The sequence below is a fragment of the Urocampus carinirostris genome, chromosome 19, assembly GCF_059441175.1.
Source record: "Urocampus carinirostris isolate Australia breed hairy pipefish chromosome 19, RoL_Ucar_1.0, whole genome shotgun sequence".
Classification (NCBI taxonomy): domain Eukaryota; kingdom Metazoa; phylum Chordata; class Actinopteri; order Syngnathiformes; family Syngnathidae; genus Urocampus; species Urocampus carinirostris.
In genome coordinates this window covers 25,512,358-25,536,650 of record NC_142367.1, presented here as the reverse complement: position 1 = coordinate 25,536,650, position 24,293 = coordinate 25,512,358, and the positions used below count along the sequence as shown (strand labels likewise).

General features: G+C 42.4%; 1 protein-coding gene across 1 annotated transcript; it reads right to left on the bottom strand.

Moving 5' to 3' along the window:
• Nucleotides 1–1,637: 1,637 nt before the first annotated feature.
• Nucleotides 1,638–24,092, bottom strand: lgi1b (leucine-rich, glioma inactivated 1b). The gene is made up of 10 exons (XM_088323550.1): nucleotides 23,769–24,092; nucleotides 23,629–23,700; nucleotides 18,028–18,099; nucleotides 16,650–16,721; nucleotides 12,806–12,877; nucleotides 10,008–10,177; nucleotides 9,777–9,941; nucleotides 9,495–9,715; nucleotides 9,180–9,426; nucleotides 1,638–6,272 (listed from the first exon to the last, which is right to left on the bottom strand). The coding sequence occupies exons 1-10, from the start codon at nucleotides 23,960–23,962 to the stop codon at nucleotides 5,923–5,925; spliced, it is 1,635 nt and encodes a 544-aa protein (XP_088179676.1). The 5' UTR covers nucleotides 23,963–24,092; the 3' UTR covers nucleotides 1,638–5,922.
• Nucleotides 24,093–24,293: the final 201 nt, after the last annotated feature.

The following is a 24,293-nucleotide window of genomic DNA, read 5'->3' as shown; positions in this document are numbered from 1 at the left end:
AATGAGATGAGATGAGATAAGGCAATGTGCTTGATTGCTGTTGTCAAGATTGTTTTCTGTTATTAGTGTCAATAAATTTGTTCAAACCAAAAAAAATCTCGACAAAAAAATGTCACTGATCAAAATTAGAGAACTCTTTTACGCAATGGTTCTAATCTAGCACATAGTGTCTCGGCCCGTGGCTTTTTAGTGAATTATGAATTGACCGTTAATGGATAATGGATAATTGATAACGAATATAGAACAATAACCCTTACAAAATCCCCCCCCACCACATGGTGCTAATGTTTGTGATTATCTATCAACCCCCATTTGACTGGCCTTCAAACTGCCAGTTTTACTGAATTTTGCTGTTGAGATTGTCGAGAAAAATGGTTCAAACCTCACATTGTTTATTTGCTAAAACCCCAAAAAAAACAAACCAAGAAGTATTTAATTGCTGTTAAAAGTGTCGAAAAAAAATTGTTGAAACGTCATATAACGAAATGCTGCCGGAGCCCATCCCAGCCACCTTCGGGCAGTGGGCAGGGGACACCCTGAACTGGTTGCCAGTCGCAGGGCACACAGGGACAGACAATTCGCTCACACCTAGGGACAATTTGGACCAGTCAATTAACCTGACATGCATGGGGTTTTTTTGGAATGCGGGAGGAAACCGGGAGTGCCCGGAGGAAACCCACGCAAACACCAGGAGAACATTCAAACCCCGCACAGGAAGGTTGGTAGCTGGATTTGAACCCAGGACCTCAGAACTGTGCCACACACGCATTAACCACTGCCCCGCCGTGCTGCCCTGTCAGAATATGATATAATGAAATCGTGAATGTATTTAATTGCTGTTAAAAGTGTCGACAAAACCTCATATTGTTAGAATATGATCAATCCATCCATTATCTGCACCACTTATCCTCAGTAGGGTCGCGGGGGTGCCGGAGCCCATCCCAGCCATCTTCGGGCAGTGGGACACCCTGAACTGGTTGCCAGCCAGTCGCAGGGCACACAGGGACAAACAATTGTCCTAGGGACAATTTGGACCAGTCAATTAACCTGACATGCATGTTTTTATTTTTGGAATGCGGGAAGAAACAGGGAGTGCCCGGAGGAAACCCACGCAAACACGGGGAGAACATTCAAACCCCGCACAGGAAGGTTGGTAGCTGGATTTGAACCCAGGACCTCAGAACTCTGCCACACACGCGCTAACCACTGCACCGCCGTGCTGCCCTGTCAGAATATGACATAATGAAATCGTGAATGTGTTTAATTGCTGTTAAAAGTGTCGACAAAACCTCATATTGTTACAATATGATCCATCCATTATCTGCACCGCTTATCCTCAGTAGGGTCGCGGGGATGCCGGAGCCCATCCCAGTCAATTCGCTCACTAATTCCCACCTAGGGACAATTTGGACCAGTCAATTAACCTGACATGAATGGGTTTTTTTTTGGGAATGCGGGAGGAACCCGGAATAAAATGACTAAATTTTGTGCAGGCTCGGGGAGTAACGGAATACACGGAACGGCAAAAATGATATTGGCAAGCTGTTTGGATTGATTTTCATTTTGTTTCTGTCGCATTTTATGTTCGTTTTGCCGGAGATCAAAGAGATCAAAGCCAGGAGAGAAAGCTTACCACGTGTTTTGAGTCATCATTTGATTCATATTTAGTTTCTTTTGTCTTTTATTAACATATTTGATATTGGAGTAATCCAAAAGTCATTGAAAGTAATCCAGTTAAAGTAACCCTACCCAACCCTGGTCGCAGGGCACACAGAGGGAACTCACTCGTAAAAAAAAGGACACCAGGTTTTCTTTTCTCTTTAATGACATTTCACATTCGACTATCACTAACATTACAAGGCACAAAAATAAACACGGTTTCTACATAGTCATGACTATTGCGGAGTGTGTTCATCTCTACCTAGAAAGGCTGCATCATATAAATTACTTTATACAGTATCATAAAAAAGGAGTACAAATCAAATATGGCACATTTTTTGTCAGGGAATTTGTGACTTGTTTTCCAAACTCTCTCGTGTTTCCTGATAAGAACAAAGCGCAGTTGCTGCAGGTACTGTTCGTACAAACAATGCTTTTGTCAGTGAGGGCAAAAAAAGGGGGTAAGGGTGCAGTGAAAGCCAGACAAAGTGGGACGCTTCTAGCAATCACTCGACCGAAAAGCAACACCGTGAGGGTCTGCATCATGCATGGGGTATTGCGTAACCGATGGCAACAGGCGAGAGGTAAGATCTTAAGCCCGACCCGGGCCTGAAATGTCAATCGTGACGTTCGGGTTTTTAAATCGAGCTAATAGCGTTGGGCCAGATGTGAAAGCATGGGTGTAACCATCCCGTTTCTGGGGGTGCTCAAGAAAATCTAACCCAAGCACCCCAGTCTCATTCTTCATAAAGGACAGAGTAGGTTTTAATATGATGAAAAACTCTTGATATAAAGTAAAAAAACAAAACAAGATGTGTAAAACGCAGTGTCGGAAAAACTCAGCTGGCCTGAAATGGTTTAGTCTAGCGGTCGGAACCTTTTTGACCCAAAAATCCATAATAGCAAAAGACCAAAATCAGCAAAACTGCCAAACCGGCTCTCCAGACCAAATCCAATTTTTCAGCACATTTTATTTCACTGTGCGACGTTAAATGATTTGATAAAATTCATGAAATAAGAATAATGCCATAGTCTCCGTCCCATACCAACAAATATACCACTTTAAACCTGTCCCCCTCTTGCAATTACTGAGGTTCATTTAGACTTTAATTATTATCATAAATATTAGTTCCAAATCAAGGTGCAAGTTGTTATATAAAAATGTCACAAAATACTGCAAACAAGTATACCGACATATTTATCTACCTTCGGTGCCGACGGCGCTGGGCAGACAGAACTGTGCTGTGTGTATTGCTCTGCCCACCTCTACCGCTCACCCAATCAAATAACTTTGTGTTCTTGGTTGGCGTTTCTTGCTTTTCTTGTTTTTCTGTCGACTTTTATCATAAAGTGTCTCAACAGTGAATCGTAAATTTTTAACGAGTTTCCTTTGCAACGTTCAGCCAAAACCAGCTCTGTTGGCGTGACATCTAGACTGTAAACTTTAGTGAAGAGTATGGCTCGCGAGCCATAGGTTCCCGACCCCCGATTTAGTCCATTTGATTACTAGTGTCACTTGCAGCATAGCGGCGGAGTCTGTGGAGGCTCCAGTGTAAAACAGTGAGAGTATCTTGTATACCACCCAATAACATGACTTTGTTATCATCAACAGATATTCGAATGTAACATTGATCACCTAGCTTAATTGTTGCGTGTGTGTAAGCCATATGTGTGGTGATACTCCCAGCACCAGCATGGACATTTTCAGGTTTTTTTTCTGTAAAAAAGCACCTTCTTCAGGTGAAAGTCTACTACGCCCAGTAACTATAACGAAATTCACACAAACCTCCTAATTTATCTGTGTATGGTTGCCAGCACTAGGAGAGAGAGTGGTAGAAAGGGAGTAGACAATGGGTAATACACTCACGGGAAGACAAAATATGAATCATAAGTGAAAACAAATTAAAAAAATAAAATAAAATAACCACCCGGGTGCTCGGCAACCCCAAAGGTCTGAACCTAAAATCAATCACGTAGAGCATTTGTGGAATGATCTAAAAAATGCTGTGCACAAACAATCACCATCAAACCTTATGGAAATATTTCTGTTCCAAGGTGTGTCTCACATGCTATTGATTCCTAGAATTTCTTTCGAGTATTTTACCTATACGTTTGAAGCCTAAAATATGCCATATGTCATAAAGTCATCGGGGGCCAATACTTTTGCAAGACACAGTGATTTGTTCTCATAGACAGTGTCACAGATTTTTCTCCCATTTCCTCACAAATAAAACATCAAATTTAGGGTTTGCTCCGGGCTAGTTCCTGCAAATCAAGTTAATTGGTCGAGCTTGGTTGGGCTGGATTTAAAATAAAAATGGGAGAGTTGTCATCTGAATACTTGGACATCTGTTGTGGAGTACCACAGGGTTCCATCCTGGGTCCAAAGTTATTTCATTTATATATTAACGATATTTTTAATGTTTCAAAACTCTTGAAAATAGTAATATTTGCAGACGACACTAACATTTTCTATTCAAATGATAACTATATTGATTTGGTAACCTGTATTAATCGTGAATTAATTAACCTAAAAGTATAGATGGATAAAGATAAATTATCTTTAAATTTAAATAAAACCATAGTAATATTTTTTGGGTAATCGCAAGGCAAATCAAGATTTAGAAGTAAAAATGGATGGTGCTGCAATAGACAATAAATTAAGCTGGAAAACACACATCAGACACATACAAACTAAAGTATCTAAAAGCGTTTCAATAATTAATAAAGCCAAATTCATTTTAAATTATAATGCATTGTATTTATGATATTGTTCTCTAGTTCTGCCATACTTAACATATTGTGCAGAAGTCTGGGGCAATAATTACAAAAGTTCACCACAGCCCCCTTTTATCCTCCAAAAACCTGCAATTAGAACCATACACAGGGTAGGATATCGAGATCATTCTAATATTTTATTCCTGCAGTCCAAATGATTAAAATTAGATGATTTAGTAAATTTTTTCACTGCACAACTAATATTTAAGGTCAACAAAAACATAGTGCCAGAAAACATCCGCAAAATATTCATTCGGAAAGAGGGAAATTATAACTTAAGGGGCTGTGGTGAATTCATAATCCCAAAGGTGAGAACCACCAGGAAAAGTATGTGTGTGGCTGTGTGTGGAGTCAAACTTTGGAACAATTCACAAGACGAGATCAAACAATGTCCAACTATTTACGTGTTCAAATTTAAATACAAAAACACATTACTGGCGGAATACAGAGAAGAAGAAAATGGGGTATGAGTGAGACGAGAGATTGGGAATAGTGCGTCGAGTTAACTTTGTGTCATTGTTGCTATTCTTATATCATAACTGTTATGATTAATATCATTACAATTGTTGTTATATCATTGGTGTATTTGGTGGGGAAGATGAAGGGGTCGGGAATATAAGCATTTGCTTCCTGCTACCCCTTGCTACCACCGGATGCTAACGTTAGCATAGCGCTAAATCTCCTGCCCGCCGCTATCAATAAACAGCAGCTTGCACACACCGACGGAGCTTTTATCGTCGCCGGCGACTTTAATCAGGCATGTTTAAGGACTGTACTTCCCAAATCCATTCAATACGTGGACTGAGTAATTAGGGAAAAAAACACTGGACCGTGCGTACAGTAAGATCAAACATCTAGTTGGATCCGGCCCTCTCTGTCTGTCCCTCACCCCCATATACACCCCCCTCCGGAGGAAAACAAAGCCTATACAACAAGGACAGTACAAACATTTTCTTTGTTCCTTTATCTCTTTGTTTTCCTTATCCTCACTGTAAAACGTGGAACTGGAGTGCCACGTCCAATTTCGTTGTCACAATATATCCCCCTCATACACCCCCCTCCAGAGGAAAACAAAGCCTATACAACAAGGACAGTGCAAACATCTTCTTTGTTCCTTTATCTCTTTGTTTTCCTTATCCTCACTGTAAAATGTGGACCTGGAGTGCCACGTCCAATTTTGTTGACACAATATATCCCATGTTGTAACAATGAAAATAAAGGTAGATTCTATTCTATTCTATTCTTTTCGAACATAGTATGTAACATTATTTTGTTGTTGAGTTATTGTTTTTGTTCTGTTTTTATTTTGAGGTTCGAATAAAGTTTTCATTCATTCAGAGGCCTGATCTTACCTCTAAAACAGACAAGATGGAGACTAACTGAGTGGATTCCCTCATGCGTGCTATCTTCCCCATTTAAACCCTCCTTGTGTGTGCGTGTTCTAACAAAGTTGAAACAAAGGTCAGCCAAACTACGACAGCGAATTCAATCGCTAAGATCGATCATGAGATGCTCGTATATCTGAGACTTCCCCTTGAAGCTGGACGCAATCAGGAACTGGCGTCCGTCCACCGACACGGGAGAGAAACCGCGAGGCGCCTGGATGCTCAGCTCCTGGGACGGGACGAACTGTCCCCGCTTGGCGTCCCACTGGTGGACTTGCGTCAGCGAATAATCGCTGCCCAAGATGGCGTACTGCCAGTTGCCAATGGAGACGGGCTGGAAGACCATAGAGCCGCGGGAGGGGAAGGTCTGGATCTCCTTGAACATGGCGCCGTCCCAACGCATCACTTTGGAGTCCCCGATGAATCTCGTCAGGCAAATGAACAGCTCACCTTTGGGAAAGGAGAAAATAAGATATCTCATCTCATCTCATCTCATTAGCCACACCGCTTATCCTCATTAGGGTCGCGGGGGGGCTGGAGCCCATCCCAGTCATCTCCGGGCAGTGGGCAGGAGACACCCTGAACTGGTTGCCAGCCAATCGCAGGGCACCCGGGGACAGACAATTCGCTCGCCCATTCGCACCTAGGGACAATTTGGACCGGTCAATTCACCTGAAATGCATGTTTTTGGAATTTGGGAGGAAACCCACGCAAGCACGGGGAGAACATACAAACTCCGCACAGGAAGTCTGGAGCTGGATTTGAACCCACGCAGGAGGTTCCCATGACATGAACTGTGCCGCACAAGCGCTAACCACTGCGTCGCCGTGCTGCCCACAAATAAGATATCCTCCTAAAAATATTAGACCAAACACAATACACAAACAGATACACTCTAAATAGAAATGAACACACAATGAAACACACTAACAAACGAAAACAAACAAACCATACTTTGACATTTTTATTGTTTAATATCTCGGTTATCCATTCAATATGGTTGAAGTAAAGTGTAAAGAAAAGGTGAGCCATTTCTTTTAAAATGACAGTGGAATAAGAAAGCTTGATGCGGTTGAGAAAATGGTTGGATCGCTTTTTTTCGGCCACTTTTTACCACGGAGGATCAGGTTTCCTAACTCTTGAAGCTCATCTTCCTAAAGGACGTTAAACTTAACTTTATTAAACTTACAAAACACCCAAAACTAAATAGAAAAAAACTAAACACAAACAAAAAAAATATAATACAGAAAAACACATACATACCACATCAGACGCACACTAAAATACAAAAATAAAAAACAGACACAAAACAGCAATCACAAACAAAATGTCACGGTTGCCATGGAGCCCAATTGGCCCCCCTCGTGTGGCGCCAGCTGCGGCTCGTTGACATATTGACTTTCCGTCTATTTAAGCTCAGTGCTCTCATTTTACCTGGATCGGTCCGTCAACAAACTTCTGCCCTGCAAGACGTGGGTTTTGACTCGGTCCTGTTTCCTGTTGGTATTTCCTGTCCGCATTGTTCCCGTTTAGTTTGTCCTGTTTAATATCGCTTTCCAGTTTCGTTCCTGTCTAGTTTGTCCTGCTTCATTTCGTTATCCTGTTTTGATACCAATCCTGTCTCTCCTGTTGTTTAATATCGGTTTCCAGTTTCGTTCCTGTCTAGTTTGTCCTGTTTAATTTCGATATCATGTTTTGATATCAATCCTGTCTGTCCTGTCCTGTCCGGTATCGACTCTATCCGTCCGATATCTGCTTGGGCAATTGATATCGATCTTATCGGCCTCTGGCTTCCTATCATTCCACACCAGACTGCTGCCTAACGTGAATGACTCCCTATTTCCCCTAAAAAAAAAGTCTTGTGCGAGAAACGTCACGCACTTGGGTTCTAATCCTGTTCCGGTTCTTGACACAAAACACATTAAACAGAACAGCACATGAAGACAAACAAGAAAAACACAAAACACAAAAGAAATGCAACACGCATAGAACAGCAAAACTAAACAAAAAACACACGGACACAACCAAAAACAATTTTTGGAGCTGAATTACCGTAAATTACTATTAAATACAAAATATAATTGGAAAAAAATGTCGATGCACCTTTGAAAAACGGGGGTTTAACTTAAATGTGGGTTACGCAGGTCGAGGTGTCCTAACAAGGTTTAAAATTAAATATTTTCTTCAGTAAGTATGTGTCAACAATGCCCAATTGAGTTCAAAGAGCCCTTATATATTTTTTTCACCGCACTTATCTGCTTTTATCTTACTTTTATCATCGCTGTTCCTGCCGCAGAGCGTGTTAGGCTGAAAAGAAGGAGGCAGGAGGATAGGGGGGAGGAGAGTGATATCACGCGTGTGCTCCATGTTTTCCTTCTTTCTATGATGAAAATGGTGGAAGTAAGAAAGGACTGTTTCAAATATGATCAAAATGCTAACCAAACTCCCAAAAATTAACCAAACTCCAAGAGGGGACCAAGACCACCCGCGAACGCATCTAAGAGAGACACATACGTCATACACAGCTTAACAGAGGCTGCAATGATGATTTCAGCCAGAAGATGGCGTGAGCGAGTAGAATATATTGAAGTTTCGTACGCCACCTTTAAAACTTCAATATGTTTTCCTTGACTCTTTGTGATGGCAGCACGGCGACGTGGTGGTCAGCGCGTGTGCGGCACAGTTCTGAGGTCATGGGTTCAATCCCAGCTACCAACCTTCCTGAGTTTGCATGTTCTCCCCGTGCTTGCGTGCACTCTGGTTTCCTCCCACATTCCAAAAACATGCATGTCAGGTCAATTGGCCGGTCCAAATTGTCCCAAGGTGTGAATGAGTGAGCGAATTGTCTGTCCCTGTGTACTCTCCAACTGGCTGGTAACCAGTTCAGGGTGTCCCCTCCCCACTGCCCGAAGATAGCTGGGATGGGCTCCAGCACCCCCGTGACCCTACTGAGGATAAGCGGTGCAAAAAAAAATGGATTGATGGATGTATTCATAGGGCAGCACGGCGGTGCAGTGGTTAGCGTGTATGCGGCACAGTTCTGAAATCACGAGATCGAACCTTCTGTGTGGAGTTTGCATGTTCTCCCCGTTCTTGCGTGGGTTTTTCTCCGGGGCACTCCAGTTTCCTCCCACATTCCAAAAACATGCATGTTAGGTCCAGATTGTCCCTAGGTGTGAATGAGCGAGTGAATTGTCTGTCCCTTGTGCCCTGCTACTGGCTGGTAACCAGTTCAGGATGTCCCCTGCCCACTGCCCGAAGACGGCTGGGATGGGCTCCAGCGCCCCCGCGACCCTACTGAGGATAAGCGGTGCAGATAGTGGATGGATAGTTCTCTGATGAAACTAGATCTCTTACCTTTAACCCGAAAGTGTTGGACAGATAGGACATCCTCCATTTCTGGTAAGTCGGTCCTGCGGTCAAACTTCTTCTGGCCTCTGTTCCATTGATAAATCACCGGCCTCTGGGAGCTGCTGGACAAGATCAAGTGGGGCTTGTTGGAGATCTCCAAGTACTCCACGTCCGTATCGCGGTACCACGGATGTAGGGACTGGTGCGAATAGAATCCATTGCCGTTCCACTTGTAGATGGTCGTGGAGCCAGCCTATGAGAAGAACCCAGTGTCAGATGTTTGAGAGAACAGGACTTCAAAAAAGGAAACTCAATCATAACCTTCGAGCTATCGGCGATGACGAAGAACGACTCCCCGTCGATCACGAAAGTCTCGATGTCGTTGGGTTTGCGGATTTTCAGGATGTCGATATCCTGGATCTTGATGAACTTGTTGGCGGAAACGTCCCGTTTGTAAATGTGGGAGCCACCGAACAGCTGAGCCACGATGACAAAAAGGTGGTTGCGGATCACCATGGGTTTGCAGACCACCGTGGAAGTACCTGGAAACGTTACCGTCACTGCTTCCGCGTCAACTTGGATTTTTACCGCATCGCGACTTACTTTCGATGGTATCAAAGTTCCTGAAGGTCATCTCCACGTGATCCCATTCCAGGAAGCTGCACGTCCCGGCGAAGGGTTGCGCAAACACGACGTACTGATCTTTACCAAAGTTGAAGGCCTCGACGGAGATAGACTCGAACTTCAGCGACTGATAAGCGGCAAATTCTGAAAAGTAAGGTCTGTTTTTATCCCCCGCTCAAGCAAACATCTTCGATATCCAATTTTCGATACCTGACGTGATGCAGTCGAAGGAATGCGGCAGCAGGTCATTGATCTTCTTGCCCTGGTGGACGGTGGGTCCACTGCAGTACATCTGGTCCAAGGTGGCGTTGGTCTGGTGCATCCACTCTACCAGCCACTTAAGTTTGCAATCGCACGAGAGGTTGTTGCCTCTCAGATCCCTTCGCATAATCACACATGAGTCATTTCAGTGTTTTAGTGATAACTTATCTAATATTGCAGGTATTTGCTCATTTTATGTTTTATATGGTGCATCCACTCTTCCAGATTGGCTCCCTGTCAGTATTTAAACCCAGTCCTGTCTGTCCTCTTTTGTCAGTCCGTCTGCGAACCTCAGTGAATACTAGGCAAGCCTTTATCGACCCCGACTCTCACCTGTCCCGTTTTTGCTCCAGTCGGTCCCGGCTTCGACCCATTTTTTGATCCTGACCACGTCTGCTCTCCCGTCCCGGCTTTCGACCTCTTTTTGTCCCAGACTACGTCTTCTCTCCTATTCTGGCTTACGACTCACCTGCGATCCCGACCACGTTTTTGTTCTCCTGTCCCAGCTACCGAATGTCATGATTGCCGATTCAGAGCCCCAGCACCTGCGACTGTTTAATCAGCCTGGACAGCTGATGTACTCCTTTCAAACCCCCGACTTCCAAGAGATCCCTGTCAGATCATTATGCGAACCGTTGCCCCCAGCTCGGTAAGCTCTTACGTCAGACTCTGTTCCTGCCCTGCTTTTTTCTGCCTGTTTCCGGACCTGACTCTGCCCCGTTCTGCCCGCCTGTTATCCGATCTGTTTTGCCCCGTTACCTGCCTGTCTCCTGTTGCAGACCTCGTTTCCGAACTTGACAGCGCCCTTGCTCTCCAGTCCCGGCTTGCGACTTGTAATTCCCGCCTGTCTTCGACCCTCCTCGCTAGACACGGAAGTGCCGCTTCCGCATCTCCTGCTCCATCAACCATCGGATCGTGGAAGCAAGCCCTGCTCTCCCTCTTTATTAATTAAAACTGAGAAAACGAGCGCTATTGGGTCCTGTGTCCGTTTCTGGTCTGTGACACGACCCGCTTTTTTCATGCCTGACACCGCCATCGCTCGCCACGGGAGATCCACTTTCAAGTTCGGATCACAATCCGAGTACAAGAGGGACTTGCTTCCCGCGTCCAGCGAACACCGGATCGTGGGCGCAACCCTTTTCTTTCCTCCATTAAAACTTGTGAGAAATGCAACGCAAGTGGGTCCTGTCTCCGTTCTGGTCTTGACACTTCAGAGTCAGATCCCTTTTCATAATCACATATAAGCAATTTTACAGGGTTGTATAGTACACATTCTCATATGGGTAATGTGTTTTGTACTTAGGTACTATGTAATACAATTAGTTATATGCAATCATATTTTGAGCAAATATAAAATTAAGAAAACAAGGGCCAAGCAGGTACCAATACCAACTGTAATTTGACTCAGTATAAGTATTATATTTCTAAAACTTTTTCAGTTCCTGGTTTGGGCATTTTGTTAGTGCTTTATGCCCTGTCCTGTCAATCCCAGGTTGTCGGTTTGTCTGCGACCTGACTCACACCTGTCTCGTTTTTTGCTCCTGTTTGTCTCCCGCTACGACCTGTTTTGATCTCGACCACGTCTGCTCTCCCGTCCCGGCTTACGACTCGTTTCCGACCCCGACCACATCTTGCTCTCCTAGTCCCTGCTACTGATCCGTTCCAGACACTGCCATCGCTCGCCACAGAAGTCCCACTTCCGCGTTCAGAGCGACCTGCTTCACGCGCCTATCGATCACCGGATAGTGGGGGCAACCCTTTCCTTTCTTCCAATAAAACTGAGAGAAACGTAACGCAAGTGGGTCCTGTCTTCGTTCTTGTCCTGACAAATACTTTATATTAGATGTAAACACTTTATATTTTTCAACTATATATATTTTATATTTGTATATTTTGCCAATTGGAGTGCACCTCTAATATCATCCATCCATCCATTATCTGCACCGCTTATCCTCAGTAGGGTCGCGGGGGTGCTGGAGCCCATCCCAGCCATCTTCGGGCAGTAGGCAGGGGACACTCTGAACTGGTTGCCAGTCGCAGGGCGCACAGGGACAGACAATTCACTCACTCATTCACACCTAGGGACAATTTGGACGGGCCAATTAATCTGACATGCATGTTTTTTGGAATATGGGAGGAAACTGGAGTGCCCGGAGGAAACCCACGCAAGCATGGGGAGAACATGCACACTCCCCACAGGAAGGTTGGTGGTTGGATTTGAACCCATGACCTCAGAACTGTGCCACACACGCGCTAACCACTGCCCCGCCGTGCTGCCCTCTAATATCATGTTCAATAATAATAAAGGTTTTTGAAAAATCCATTACTGTCATAGACCAGGAACGGAAACGGGACCCAATAGCGTTCGTTTTACTCAGTTTTATTGAGAAGGAGAACAGGATCCGATGATCGTCGGTCACTGATAGCAGGTAGCTGGACCGCGGAAGTGGTACATCCGTGTCGAGCAAAGTTAGTTGCTGACAGCGAGAAAAAACAGGCCGATGGCGGGGCGGAGGAGCAAAAACAAAAACAGGTCCAGAAAAGAGGTCGGCAACGGGAACCAGACAGAAAACGGGGCAGGATGGAGTCGGAGAGTCACAAAAGCTTGCCTAGCTGGGAGCATAGGTTCGCAGACGATCTGACGAGTTCTTTCAGGAAGACGGGAGTTTAAAAAGAGTCCAACAGCCAATCAGGGACCATGACTGTGACTTCTTTTTACCCTAAATAACAAAACCCTGAATACTCACACTTTTGTCAAAGCATCCATCCCATTGAACACATCCTTGGGCAGCATCTCAAGGTTGTTGTAAGCCAGACTCCTTTGAAGAAAAAAGGAAGATGCATGGGGTAAAATCCAGACGAGAGGCGAATTAAAACAAGAATAACGAAAAACGTCAGCTTAATTCCACAGTCTTGCATTATTTATTTAGGACTCGGAGTTCTGTGTGGAGAATTCTTGCATGGCTGCACTCTCTAAACAAATGACGAAGGAAAAGGGGACAAGATGGAGATGATTTAATAATGCATCCATCTTGCGTAATCAGATGAAAAACAACAGCTAACAGATGATGAAGTACCTGAGTCAGATCACAAGGGTGTTCCTGCTACTGCTAACCATGGAAAGGAGTACTAGAGGTCGAACGATTAATTGGGCGGACATATCTAGGAATTTGACGGAAATCCGTCTCAGCATTTTTTATTTATCAACAGGCTGATTATTTAGGCTCAGCTGAAGCCAAGCCTCTCTCTCTCTCTAATGCCTTGTGTCTCGGTCGCTACCTACCCTGTGCTTTTTGATTGGATAAGTCACAAACTGTAGACCGGAGCAAGAATACAGAAGAAGGTATAAGGTAGAAGGTAAACGCAGTAAACTCCAGTGCTCTAAGTCTCACGACTATTACTAACTTTACAATGAGCAGAAGAATAACGTTAGAGCGGAGTAAACAACTGGAGCTCTGCTAAATCCTGAGTCCCGACACGCCAGTGAATCAAGACTGCTGATAATATCGAGATTATAAAAAAGTTTGTGGGAGAAAAGCATGTGTGTTTGCTTGTTTTTAGGAAGCGCGTTCAGGTGGAGACCGATCTATTAGCTCTTATCATAACATTAGTTTGTCAATCAAGAGTGTGTGTTTGTGATTGAGAGAGAGCATAAAAAGCACGCCAAAGTGGAAAGCTGTGATTAGCTCTTACCATAACATTAGTTCGTCAATTCTGCTTTAAAACAGGAGTGCCCACACGTTTCAATTCGTGAGCTCTGTCGAAATTCTCATTGCTTTTTGAAATGTGGTTTTATGAGGGGGTTTTGCAATACCTTGAATTTGATTCTTTTATTTAATGTCTTGAAGTTTATAATGTTTTTACTTATTTACTGTATAGGGTTTCATTGAGCTATTCAAGCTTTATTTGAATTTACATCATTAATATAACATGATATTCTTGGTTTCTTTTTACATGAATGAAAATTTCTTACAATATCTTTTAAGCTTTTACGACAAATTAAAATCGGCTCCAAATATCCGTTATCGGCCTCATCTTAATACTAATAAACGGTATCGGTATCGGCCCTGAATAACTCGTAGCGGTCGATCCTGAAACAGGTCCTGTAAAGACCTTTGGAGGTCCTCCATGACTGGTACAGCACTATATAAATGCAGTACATTTACTGTTTACAACAGCGACCAGATGAAGAAAGTGCTGTATTTGAGTCAGATCAGGAGGCGTCTCCTTCTACTGGTAACCATGAAAACCAGTACTGTTTCACGAGGGGGAGAAAACCTCAGCCCCTCAAAAACGGCCTGGAGAGGGTTGCCCAAAGCACACCACAGGAGGTAGTGGACTTCGAATCAGAGACTTTTGACTCTCCCTAAGTCTGGATTGCTCTAAAAATCCACTCGAGAGGTCGCCAAATCCAATTTTACCTGTACCTGAACTTTGTCAACGTAGTGATTTAATCAGAAGATATTGTAGTGATTCCTTGTCGGGTAAAATCATGTGCAGTTTTATATCAACTTTCACATATAACTAATTTTTAAACTACAGGGATGATTCAATATGGTGGAACAGTGTGGCAGGTAAGTCAGTTATTGTAAGCAGATGAAAATTTTAAAGATTGGGAAAGGAGTTTGGAAGAGTGTGTGAAAGGCGTAGGTTATGTGTGAATGTTGGCAAGAGTAATATGACGGCATCAGAAGTATGGTTGCATGGAAAGCTTTAGGTACTTGGGTTGTGATGTGGCTGCAGTTGTTGGAATGGAATCAAGGAAGCAAGGTTTTGGGTGCTCCGAGGAGAGTGATGACAACAAGAGGATGAGTATGGATGTTAAGAGGGGACTGTATGAGAGTGTGATTGTGCCGACTGTGTTGTATGGTGCAGAGACTTGGAGCCTGAACGCAGATTTAAGAAGGAAATTAAATGTTTTTGAGATGAAGTGTTTGAGGAGTGTGTTAGGAGTGACAAGATTGGATCGATTGAGAAATGAAATTGTGAGAGACAGAAACGGAGTAGTAGCGGAACTGAGCAAGCGTGTGGATAGGAGAGTACTCGGTTGGTTTGGACACATGGAGAGGATGGATGAGGAGCGAATGTTGAAGAGGATCTACAGAGAAGGAGTCAATGGAAGGAGACCAAAAAGAAGGCCGCGATTGATGTGGATGGATGATGTTATGAGTGAACTAGAAGAAAGAGGTATAAATGTAGTGAAAGCTAGAGCTCTTGTTGGTGATAGGAATGAGTGGAGAGATATTGTGAAAGGACAGTGGGATGTTTGGACGTGTTTTAAGGGTGGGCAGGGCACCTCTATGATGCGGCGGGGGTAAACCAGCGGCCCTGCTGTTGAACAAAAGAGTGTGTTGTATCACCCTGACCCGAGTGACACGGCTGCTTTCTTGTGTCCCGTCTCATCTGGAGGGACGAAAGCATGACCGACTTGGGTGCTGAGGTGCTTAACATGTTTAGGTGTTTGGGTTGGCTTTGTGTTTTTTGCTACTTTTTCCTTTTAGTGTATGTGTTTGTCTTGCTTTTGGTCACCCCTCTCAAGGGATATGACCAGGATAGATAGATAGATAGATAGATAGATAGATAGATAGATAGATAGATAGATAGATAGATAGATAGATAGATAGATAGATAGATAGATAGATAGATAGATAGATAGATAGATAGATAGATAGATAGATAGATAGATAGATAGATAGATAGATAGATAGATAGATAGATAGATAGATAGATAGATAGATAGATAGATAGATAGATAGATAGATAGATAGATAGATAGATAGATAGATCGGTCGGTCGGTCGGTAGGCTAGGCTAGGCTAGGCTAGGCTAGGCAGGTAGGTAGGTAGGTAGGTAGGTAGGTAGGTAGGTCGGTCGGTCGGTCGGTCGGTCGGTCGGTCGGTAGGTAGGTAGGTAGGTAGGTAGATAGGTAGATAGATACTGTATAGATAGATAGATAGATAGATAGATAGATAGATAGATAGATAGATAGATAGATAGATAGATAGATAGATAGATAGATAGATAGATAGATAGAGAGATAGATAGATAGAGAGATAGATACTGTAGAGATAGATAGATAGATAGATAGATAGATAGATGAATACTGTAGAAATAGATAGATAGATAGATAGATAGATAGATAGATGAATACTGTAGAAATAGATAGATAGATAGATAGATAGATAGATAGATAGATAGATAGATAGAAACAAAATCCTGCTTCCATCAAAGACTATACATGATATTGTTATGAGCACCATCTCAAGGTTTCTTAATTTCCTCAGTTATTGTGTTTTTCCTTGCCCTCATGTAGGTTTTAGATCAGGGGATGGTGTATAATAATCTGTAGTTTTCAATAGTCTGTGGTCTGTGCCGCCCTTTGAAACAGGACTTGACTTGACTCTTAGCTACGCCGTTATTTTTAGTCCCGACCTACACGTCACACACATGACACACTATCTTTGCACGGGCAAGCACGCTGTTGAGGAATTGATATCCGAAAGCGAAACAGGGTGTCTTATTTAAATGTGATTTCTTTTCCACTTGCATCCGTCAGCTCCGAAAAATAAGCGAGTCGAGAAAAAACACTCACAGATGAATCAAGGATTTCAGGCCACGGAAGGCAAAGGGGGAGATTGAGGCAATCTTGTTGTTCTCAATGAATCTGCAAAACAGGGTTTTACGCGCTTCACATGGTGGCTAGTTTGTAACCAGGGTTGGGTAGGGTTACTTTAACTTGATTACTTTCAATTACCGTATTTTCCAAACTATAAGGCGCATCTAAAAGCCTTTTTGTCAAAAGCTGACCATGCGCCTTATAATACAGTGCGCCTTATATATGGATCAATATTAAGTCGCAAAGTCTTGCAACTAAAGCAAGCTGCCGCCGACTCGATTTTACCCCGAAGGCGAAGTCGTCCGCGGTGTATGCTGGGATTTATATAGCGGCGTTTCATTTCCCAACCAATGTGTCAATCATCATTTGAATCAGTCACTATTGGCTATAGTTATTCGGAGGTAAAGGGGGCGGATCTTTTTTTATCATTTACAGGCTCGCATAGGCTAAAGGGGCGAAACAAAGCCTGCAATTGGCCGAAAAAGATGAATGTGAATCACACAGTTGGGTTGCACTACGGCATAGAGAAAACATTTTTTACTAGTCTGTATTTGTAAATATTTTACTCTCCTGGATTTACTACACTCACGGTTGTAAGAAGACCATGGTTACGTATCATTATTGAAGGTGATGGCTGCAAGAGAACTTAGGTGAGCTATGCGGCTTTATATTTTCCCGGTATCTTTTTTTAGAACGATCTTGATGTTTCTGTGATGAGTCTATTTTTAAACTCAATTCAATTCAAAGTGTTTATTGTCATATGCACAGTAAAGAACCCCGTTTCCCTGCACAATAAAATTCTGACTTTGCTGTCCACACAGTTGCCAGCAAAAAATAAAATGGAAACTAAGAAATGTTTGTTTGGTGACATCGTACGGACACCGCATCCGCACGTGTCTACGACACGTATTTGCTTCTTTGCAAGCTTTGGGAATGTTAAGGGGGTAATCAGTTGGACTGAATCATCTGACTGTTTTGTCCACGTTCCCATTGCAGCACCTTATAATCCGGTGCGCCTTATGTATGGAAAATATCGGACAAAGGACTATTTTTTGGGGGTGCGCCCTATAACCCGGTGCGCCTTATAGTGCGGAAAATACGGTACTTTTGGATTACTCCAATACCAAATATGCTAATAAAAGACAAAAGAAACTAAATATGAATAAAATTTACTAAATTTTGTGCAGGCTTGGGGAGTAACGGAATACATGGAACGGCAAAAATGATTTTTGTCTTTTATTAGCATATTTGGTATTTTAAAGTAATCCAAAAGTAATTGAAAGTAATCAAGTTAAAGTAACCCTACCCAACCCTGTTTGTAACACATATTTATCATTTTCAAAAAAAGGCCCACAGATATTCCAGATGCGGCAGACCCACAAAGGCGTCGTCATCGATGAGGTCGAAAGAGTTGGCTGTGAACAATCTGCAAAGACAAAAAAGGAAAAAACGGGCCGATGAGAGCGATGATCTTATCTCCGGGTTTCGAGTGAAAGTAATAAATCGGCGCTGCTTCACACGTGCTTCTCATTATTCATGAAGGATGTCACTTTACACGTGTTTCATTGGTATACCATGTTTTAGTAAACAGCATTGATGCATTTTGAGTGGGAGGTCAAGAACAGGTTCAAATGTATTTCTAATATAAATATTTATTCAAGGGCAGCACTCCCGTCTTCCTGAAAGAACTCGTCAGATCGTCTGCGAACCTATGCTCCCAGCTAGGCAAGCTTTTGTGATTCTCCGACTCTATCCTGCCCTGTTTTCTGTCTGGTTCCCGTTGCCGACCTCTTTTCTGGACCCGTTTATGTTTTTGCTCCTCCGCCCCGGCCATTGGCCTGTTTTTTCTCGCTGTCAACGACTAACTTTGCTCGTCACGAAAGTACCACTTCCGCGGTCCAGCTACCTGCTACCCGTGACCGACAATCATCGGATCCTGTTCTCCTTCTCAATAAAACTGAGTAAAACGAACGCTATAGGGTCCCGTTTCTGTTCCTGGTCTATGACAGTAATGGATTTTTCAAAAAAAAACCTTTATTACTATTGAACATGATATTAGAGGGCAGCACGGCGGGGCAGTGGTTAGCGCGTGTGAGGCACAGTTCTGAGGTCATGGGTTCAAATCCAGCTACTGGACTTCCTGTGCGGAGTTTGTGTGTTCTCCCCGTGCTTGCGTGGGTTTCCTCCGGGCACTCCGATTTCCTCCAAAACCATGCATGTCAGGTTCTTTGGCCTGTCCAAATTGTCCCTTGGTGTGAATGAGCGATCGTATTGTCTGTCCCCGTGTGCCCTGTGATTGGCTGGCAACCAGTTGAGGGTGTCCCCTGCCCACTGCCCGGAGATAGTTGGGATGGGCTCCAGAACCCCCGCAACCTTACTGAGGATAAGCGGTACAGATAATGGATGGATGGATATTTATTCAATCCTTTTCATGGCCAATTCAAGCACTATTTAAGGACTTTGAAAAGAATTTTCCAATTTATCCAGTACCAAATCCCCCCCGGTTGTGTCACGGTTGCCAGAGTGCCCAATTGGCCCCGCCCATGGACACCAGCTGAAACTCGTTGACAGATTGCTTCCTTTGACTACTTAAACGGTGTCCTGAGAGTCGTTTTTTGTCGGAGCGTCCGCGAAACTCTGTCTTGAGACGTCAAGCCCTGAGAATCTCCGTTTTTCCTGTGTTTTTGCAGTCGCCACAATCGGTTTGATTTTGACCACTTCCGCGTTCCGAGCAATCTACTCCCCACGACCAATGATCTCTAGATGGAGTGTGCGCTTCTTTCTCTTCTCCCCAATAAACTGTGAGTAATGTTATGCAGGTGGGTTCTGCTTCCTGCTTCCTTTCCTGGTACCTGACACGTTGTGAATCATGTATTTTGCAAAGCCACAAATACATTTACATATGTTATTTTTAATTTTGCATGTTTATTTATCAAGACACATGATTTATAGATGTTGAGTAAATCGGAAATATATTTGTTTGTGAGAAAAAAATGGAGTAACATGATGGTAATATCTAGTTTAAAATTTCAGGTGCAGGTTGTGCTGTGGGATTCATGTTCCGTGTCAGATTGGGAAGAGCGAAGGAGAATGAATGCTTCAGTGTTCTCGTTTGCCCGCGTCCTTAGACGCATCCTTTTTGACACCAAATTGTCATTATTACACGATTCATTTTTTTTTAACAAAGATTTACAGCACTCCAAACTTTTCTTCAGGCAGATCCGCCATTGTTGTTTTGGTCTCGCGGTTCGAGTTTTCGTCTGCACGCCAATCTCAGCAAACGAGATCTCGTTGCTTCGAGATGACGTCATTATTGTGGTGGTTCTCGTCGAGGGAAGGTGAAAATCAACACAAAATTAATACCGGCACAAAAAAACGGCGGAGAAATTCTTCGGAAGATCGCGGTGGCAAGGAAAACACGTGTGTTGAAGCGAACGATTCGACGAAAGATAGTAAACAAAAGATAACTCCTAGCAAGAAAAGGACTTTTCTGCCAAAATGGACTCAATCATATTCCTGGTGACGCTATGAGGATGATAATGGATAGGACCTTGAGAAGGCATTACAACTATAGTGGGACAGCAAACCACGAAGAATATATGAACTGAAAAATTTTAAGTGATAACTGCTTTGTATTACCAATTAACTGTGATGATTAAAACTGGATAAATATATAGATTTATATTATATATTTTTCCCCGCGACCCTACTGAAGATAAGCGGTGCAGATGATTTTTCAACCTGGATAAGACTAAATTTTGGGGAGCCATAGATCTCTGTTGGGACCGATTGATTTTTGAGCATGCGAGTCCCCGGGACCCATCACGTTTCACAGCTCAAATGAACACTGATGTGAATGTGACTCTGTTCTGGACTCCAGCCACATTCCCATGAGGGGGATATTACTTGGATAGATAGATAGATAGATAGATAGATAGATAGATAGATAGATAGATAGATAGATAGATAGATAGATAGATGTCCATAATTAATACATAATCTTTGCACTAATACACATTTTACCGTCCCCTATATAGGTGTATCATGCACCTGATCTCTTGGGTGTCACCCATAGGGGGCGATGACACTTCACAGCAAAATGCCATACAAACCAATGCCAGCTGCAGTAATCACAAGGGATGGAGAAATGGAATGGCAAAGCCAAGCCACCAGAGAGCAGTGTCCGAGACTTGTTGAGAAACACGGCAACAATTTCAAGCATTTACAATGCCCATAATTCAAGCACTTTTCAATCCTTGATCACACAACATTAAAATTCAAGCATTTCGAGGGCCTTCGAGACAGTATCCGTTTTTAGTCGGCGGGAAAAAAAACTCAAGGTCAAAGTTGAGTGCAGAGTGTCTATGTATTATTCATGCAAATGCATTTTTTATGCAGTACTATTATGTAATATTCGAACCTAGATGGGTAACTACTGGATACAAGTACTTAACAGTGTTTATTACTGCAAACCTGTTTTTGTGAAGAAACATGTTCTGTTTTATCATTTGATTTTTTTAAATAACCAGGGTTGGGTAGGGTTACTTGAACTGGATTACTTTCAATGACTTTTGGATTACTCCAATACCAAATATGCTAATAAAAGGTTGCCATGGCGCCCAATTGGCCCCACCCATGTGTTGCCAAAAAAAAAAAGTAACCCTACCCAACCCTGAGATATAAGTGAACAGGGTTGGGTAGGGTTACTTTAACTGGATTACTTTCAATGACTTTTGGATTACTCTAATACCAAATATGCTAGTAAAAGACAAAAGAAACTAAATATGAATCCAATGATGACTCACAACACATGGTAAGTTTTAATTACAATAAAAAAGTCATTGAAAGTAATCCACAGGGTTGGGTAGGGTTACTTGAACTGGATTACTTTCAATTACTTTGGGATTACTCCAATACCGCATTTTATGTTCGTTTTGCCGGAGATCAAAGACATCAAAGCCAGGAGAGAAAGCTTACCACGTGTTGTGAGTCATCATTTGATTCATATTTAGTTTTTTTTTTGTCCTTTATTAGCATATTTGGTATTGGAGTAATCCAAAAGGAATTGAAAGTAATCCAATTAAAGTAACCCTACCCAACCCTGGAAATAAAAATATAAAAACTGCGCTTTTGGAACTCAATGAAGTTTTCATCTCTATAGTTGGGGTGCATCGTTCAATGTGTCCTTAAAAAGATTAGAATTGAATATTTCCTCTAATAAGTGTCAGGACCAGAACGGCAACAGAACCCACTCGCGTAACGTTTCTCACAGTTTTATTGGGAAGAAGGGAAAGGGTTGCGCCCACGATCCGGGGATTGCTGGACGCGGGAAGCAGGTCGCTCTGAATGCGGAAGTGGGACTTCCGTGGCGAGCGATGGCGTGACGGGAGCGGAAAAAAACAGGTCAGTAGCCGGGACAGGAGAGCAAAAAACGTGGTCGTGATCAGCAACGAGTCGAAAGCCAGGAGAGGACAGTAGACATCGTCAAGATCAAAAACGGGTCGTCATTCGGGACGGGAGAACAGACGTGGTCGAGGTTAAAAAAGGTCGTTATTCGGGACGGGAGAGCAGAGGTGGTCAAGATCAAAACAGATCGTAGCGGGAGACAAACAGGAGCAAAAAACAGGACTGCCGAAAAAGAGCTTGCTGTGTAAGAACAAATATTCGCAATATTTATGCCTCTTTTTTCACCTTTTGTTTGTCCTTCCCTTTTTTATGTTTTTTTTTCTTGGATTTCCTATTTTACAATTTTTCTTTATTTTGCATTTTCCATCTTTCTTTCCTTTTATTATTTCATTTTCTAACTCATTTTTTCTTATTATTTTTTCTGTTTTCATTTTTTCCTCCCTTTTTTCTCTGTTCTTTCTTTTTTCTCTATTTTCCTTTTTTATGTTTTTTTCTTGGATTTCCTATTTTCCATGTTTTCTTTATTATGCATTTTCTATCTTTCTTTCCTTTTATTATTTCATTTTCTAGCTCATTTTTTCTTATTTTTTTTTTCTGTTTTCATTTTTTTCTCCCTTTTATCTCTGTTCTTTCTTTTTTCTATTTTTTCCTTTTTTATGTTTTTTTTCTTGGATTTCCTATTTTACAATTTTTCTTTATTTTGCATTTTCCATCTTTCTTTCCTTTTATTATTTCATTTTCTATCTCGTTCTTTCTTATTATTTTTTCCGTTTTCATTTTTCTCCTTTTTTCTCTGTTCTTTCTTTTTTCTCTTTTTTCCTTTTTTATGTTTTTTTTCTTGGATTTCCTATTTTCCATTTTTTCTTTATTTTGCATTTTCCATCTTTCTTTCCTTTTATTATTTCATTTTCTAGCTCATTTTTTCTTATTTTTTTTCTCTTTTCATTTTTTTCTCCCTTTTATCTCTGTTCTTTCTTTTTTCTATTTTTTCCTTTTTTATGTTTTTTTTCTTGGATTTCCTATTTTCCATTTTTTCTTTATTTTGCATTTTCCATCTTTCTTTTCTTTTATTATTTCATTTTCTATCTCGTTCTTTCTTATTATTTTTTCTGTTTTCATTTTTTTCTCCCTTGTTTCTCTATTCTTTCTATTTTTTCCTTTTTTATTTTTTATTTTTGGATTTCCTATTTTACATTTTTCTTTATTTTGCATTTTCCATCTTTCTTTCCTTTTATTATTTCATTTTCCATCTCGTTCTTTCTTATCATTTTTTTCCTCCTTGTTTTCTCTGTTTTCTTTTTTCTCTTTTTCCCTTTTTTATTTTCTATCTTTCCTTTTCTTTTTCTCTCTTTCATTCACAAAAGGATTAGTAAAAAAGAAGACGTGAATTTTGAATTTTGCTCACTTTGAGTCTGGGTTGATTGCAGTCTCTTTGGTTCTTTTTTTTTTTGCATTTGTTTTCAGTTGCACAACGGTCAAGTCTTACACACTGTCCCTTTAAAAACCAGATCCATCCTATCTGCTTTTAAAAAAAGAGAGATTTACTCACAGAAGTTGCAAAGCAGGTGTATGCACAAAGCTCCCCGCCGTGATTTGGTTGAATCCCGACTTGACAAAAGACCTGCACGCCGAACACAGCACATATTGCACTTTCTAGGCGTATAAAGTGCACGCCGTTCAAAGACTTACAAGGAGAGCACGTCGGACGGGAAAGCGTGAGGCACCGAGCCAACATTTTCGCACAAAGCGTTATCTTTCGTGCAAGTGCATCCGGCGGGACAGCGGGGTTGCTTGACTCTCCGTCCGGCCGCCAGAAGCGAGAAAGCGGCGAGCGCCCAAAGCGCCAGCGTCCATCCTCTCGTTCTTCTCCTCGGGGACGCCATTATCCCTTTTACCCTCTCCAGGCCAATGCAAAAAAAAAAAAATCCCGACCTTTTGAACTATTTTGCAGCACCTTGTTTTGCGTGACGCTTCCGATCCGTGCAGAACCCCGAATGGGAATCCAGACCCCACTCACTCTCCTCTCCCCCTGCCTCCCCCCTCAAATCTGCTTCTTATTAGTGGGCTGCATACAAAGAAGTTGGAGCCCAGTGAAAGGGGAGCAATGACATGGGGGCAATTGGGGGGGGGCCTCAAACAAATAGCCGCCTCCCCCCACCCCCTCTTATCAGCCGCACCAGCTTTCATTGTCTTTATTTACGTGCGCTTCTAATG

Coding starts and splice junctions, on each gene's coding strand:
- lgi1b (XM_088323550.1), bottom strand. CDS start 23,962: ATGGCGTCCCCGAGGAGAAGAACGAGAGGATGGACGCTGGCGCTTTGG. Junction 23,701..23,768: donor CCGTCCGACGTGCTCTCCTT/GTAAGTCTTTGA, acceptor TTCGGCGTGCAG/GTCTTTTGTCAAGTCGGGAT. Junction 18,100..23,628: donor ACACCTGCTTTGCAACTTCT/GTGAGTAAATCT, acceptor TTGTCTTTGCAG/ATTGTTCACAGCCAACTCTT.